The sequence below is a fragment of the Lycorma delicatula genome, chromosome 2, assembly GCF_047948215.1.
Source record: "Lycorma delicatula isolate Av1 chromosome 2, ASM4794821v1, whole genome shotgun sequence".
Taxonomy (NCBI): Eukaryota; Metazoa; Arthropoda; class Insecta; order Hemiptera; family Fulgoridae; genus Lycorma; species Lycorma delicatula.
Genome location: NC_134456.1, coordinates 151147949 through 151151325, shown reverse-complemented (window position 1 = coordinate 151151325; position 3377 = coordinate 151147949). Strand labels below are relative to the sequence as shown.

The 3377-nt window shown below is 28.5% G+C and overlaps 1 protein-coding gene across 1 annotated transcript; it reads left to right on the top strand.

Annotated features, from left to right (window-relative positions):
- The first annotated feature begins 1029 nt into the window (after positions 1 to 1029).
- LOC142320276 (uncharacterized) lies at positions 1030 to 1608 on the top strand. Its single transcript, XM_075357976.1, has one exon. It carries the CDS (start codon positions 1030 to 1032, stop codon positions 1606 to 1608), a length of 579 nt encoding a protein of 192 aa, XP_075214091.1.
- The last annotated feature ends 1769 nt before the right edge of the window (positions 1609 to 3377 follow it).

Below are 3377 nucleotides of genomic sequence, written 5' to 3'. Positions count from 1 at the left end.
GATTGCTGGGAGGAATTCCACGCTTTCAAAAAAAGTTTACAAATAGTTTTACGTGCGTTACAATTCATTTATATATTTATTTATTTTAATATATACATTTCTAAACTTTACCCTTTATTTACAAGATTTTCTAGTCACATTAAGTAAGAAATAAAGAAACTTTCATCCCAGGAACTATTTTTTCTCTTTTTTTATCATTATAGACAGAAGATCGTAAAAATTACTGTGTACTGAGTAATTTTTTTTAACAGTCTTCCAGAATAAAAGGAAGAAAGAAAGATCGGCAAGAAGTCCGGCGTGCAAAATTTGATCCAATTAGTAACACACTTTGCCTTATGTTACAACTATACATCATATCTACTCACCGAAGTAATAAATAAGGTTTTATCTGTATAGTTAATTTGCTGTACAGAAACTTTTGGTATATTGATTTCTTGTGTTAAAACCCAGCCTGTATATATATATAAACCTAAGCTTATATATAAACCAAACTTTTCATAGTTTACTACTTGCACGGCCCTAACGTTCTTTTATTTGGTAAGATGGCCCCTTAAGTAATTATTTTAATTTTTTTCGATTTAATTTTTTTTCATAAGAAGAACAACGGACAACTTGTTTTGTTATTATTTTTTGAAACAGCTGTATTGCTATTTTTTTATTATTAAATCAGTTGCCAAGTAACAACAGTTTTGTATAAGAGCGAGACCAGATATGTCAATATAATGTTTCCGAACACATCATAATATTTATTCACAATGAATGTCACAAATTTAAATTTCTGATTCATATAAATTGAGAATTTATTACAATTTAATTCTCAATTAAAAATAACTCGAATACATCTAAATTTTTTGTAAACACATAACAGATCAAAATTTTTTGTTAAATTTTATTAAAAATAATAATAATGTACCAAAATCTTTTGTGTAAATTACAAATATTTATTATTAATTCATCCTTCTGATTTTACAAGTAAGTTATATATTCTTTTTTTAATTATCTTAAGAAAGTTATTTTTATTAATACACAATGGATGCTATGTCAAAGAAAGAAAAGTTGGCCAGAGGGTCAGCTGTTATCAAGGTTATGAGAGTGAATCCCAGACCGGGACGATTTTTAAAAACATTTGTCGATCCTCGTAAAATACCAAAGGCGCCAAAGATTGGTGGACCGAGAGGAGTATTGGCTGAAATGCCTCATCTAGATATTAAAAATGCACTGTTTGAATTATTACCAAAAAGTGCCAGAATTCCTGGATTAAAACCAAACGTTGACGGCCCGAGAGATCCGTGCAGTTTAGAACCAGACATTTATGAAATGATACCGGATGGTGATTTGTTATTGAAATTATTTGGATATAAATATTGGGTCGGAGAAATCACGCCTGCAGTCGACAATAATATCGCTGAACATTTTAATATTATGCTCGGCTTGTTAATGAGTATGGCAGAAGATCCAGAAAATCAAAACTTTGCAGATGCAGAAGCTTATCCCTGTGTTCAGTTCTTAAGAACAATTAAAACGCCAGATGGAGAAGTACCTTATAATGTGGGTTCTTTTATCGCATATATTGAATATATAGCTCAAAAAATGCTTGATGAAGGATAAAACATGCATATCTTATTACAAGAAAAGTTACAAAAAGTTAAAAGGAAAAAAAAATATCAGTTACATTTTTATTGTCTTTGTTTTGGTTTTGTATCGTCTGTAAGATGTTTAATTCTTTTTTTTAGGATAGAAAGAAAATGTATTCCGAGTTTTAGGAAACTTAGTATTATCATAATATTTGGCTATGGACATGTTCAGAAACTTTACATTTTTATAAGTGACTATTGTGAATTTTGATTTGTTTTTTTTTAAATAAATTTATCTCGCTCATTAAAATGTTTTTATTTATCTACATTTAGATTATTTTAAGGTTTACATTAATTTAAGTTTCATTTGATAACTTTGGCAGTTAATGTTTAAAAGAAACTCAACTCTTTTGAAGTCGTCAATAGATGACAGATTAGAAGCAAATTTATTGCTGTAATATTATCCAAAACCTTTATAAATTACAGAGATTATTTAAAAATAGCTTTTATCTTAAAATAGTTGTAGTCTATAATAGTAGAATACTTATTTACTGAGCTTAAGGGATGGTGTTTTGGTTTCATCATCAAAAAGTAAAATGAATATCACATGAGATTTAATTTAGGAAACCGATTAGCATTTTAAATCGTTGTTGAGAGTAAGAGGAAAAATTTATTACTCTTTTTTAATAGACTTTAAAAAATGGTGTTCTATATTTGACCCATGTATATTGTATCTTTTTCTGGCGTAACATTACATAATTTGCTGCTACAGTTTGGATGATCCCGTCGGATGGTACGGCCATCTGAGGATGGATCCATACAAAGTGATATTTGAACATTAAAAAAAAAAAAACACTTTTTAAAGTCAACTTTGTCATGAAAGTTAAGATATATTTTTTCATAGTGAATTTCCAAAATCTGTTGTGTTGAACACATACCGTAAATTAATCTGAACTTTGCTCATTCTCTGTGTACGAGTATGTTATTAGGATATTACGTATGAGTTATGTGTATATTTGCGTTCTCTTACAACAGTAAACCGATGTGAACGTTAATCAGGTTTAACATTACAAATAAATTTATTAATCGACTAAACCGATGTCTTACTCATTTGAATGCCACCTGCGGATCAAATCGATCTAAGTTACCTTTTAGATTGCGTTTCTTTTAACAACTTAACATTTCAAGTATCCCCGCATTCTAGAGAGGGCTTCGCTTATGTTACGTTATCAGATTCTTTACTTAAAATCCTACGCAACTTTTCATTTTAAACGAATTCCAATATTTTTAATTTTGAACAAGCTAGTTTTGTTTCGAGATAAGTCTTTCTTATACGAGCAGTCTCTTTTGTAGCCCTGTATCTGTTTAGAAGTTAACAAAACTAAAAAGAATAAAAGTTTTTGAAAAAATTGATCGACTACAAAAATAAAACGAAGAAGTTTTACGAACAACTTTTTTCAACACGACCTTCAATGCAATCTTTGAATCTTATTTTTTTTTTAATTAAGCGCCAAATTGTAATGAATTTAAGAGCGCACAAGATAACATTTTTGTTCCAGAGGAATTTGTTTATTTTTTGTGTAATCTATTCTGTTAATATGAAATTTTTAAAATAACGTAAAATTAAGCTTTGAAATGTTTTTGAAAGACGTTGGATTTTTGCTTTTCAGTATTCTTAACAGTTTGTCCGTAGTATTAACAGTTTAAATGATTTTATTGATGATTTATTATGAAATAATTTTTAGTGGATTCAAAACGTTTTTTGTGTTTATTGCTGAATTTTGAAATATCTTCTTTTTGTTC

What these genes read in the sequence shown, in the direction of transcription:
- LOC142320276 (XM_075357976.1), top strand. Translation starts at nt 1,030, where the DNA reads ATGGATGCTATGTCAAAGAAAGAAAAGTTGGCCAGAGGGTCAGCTGTT.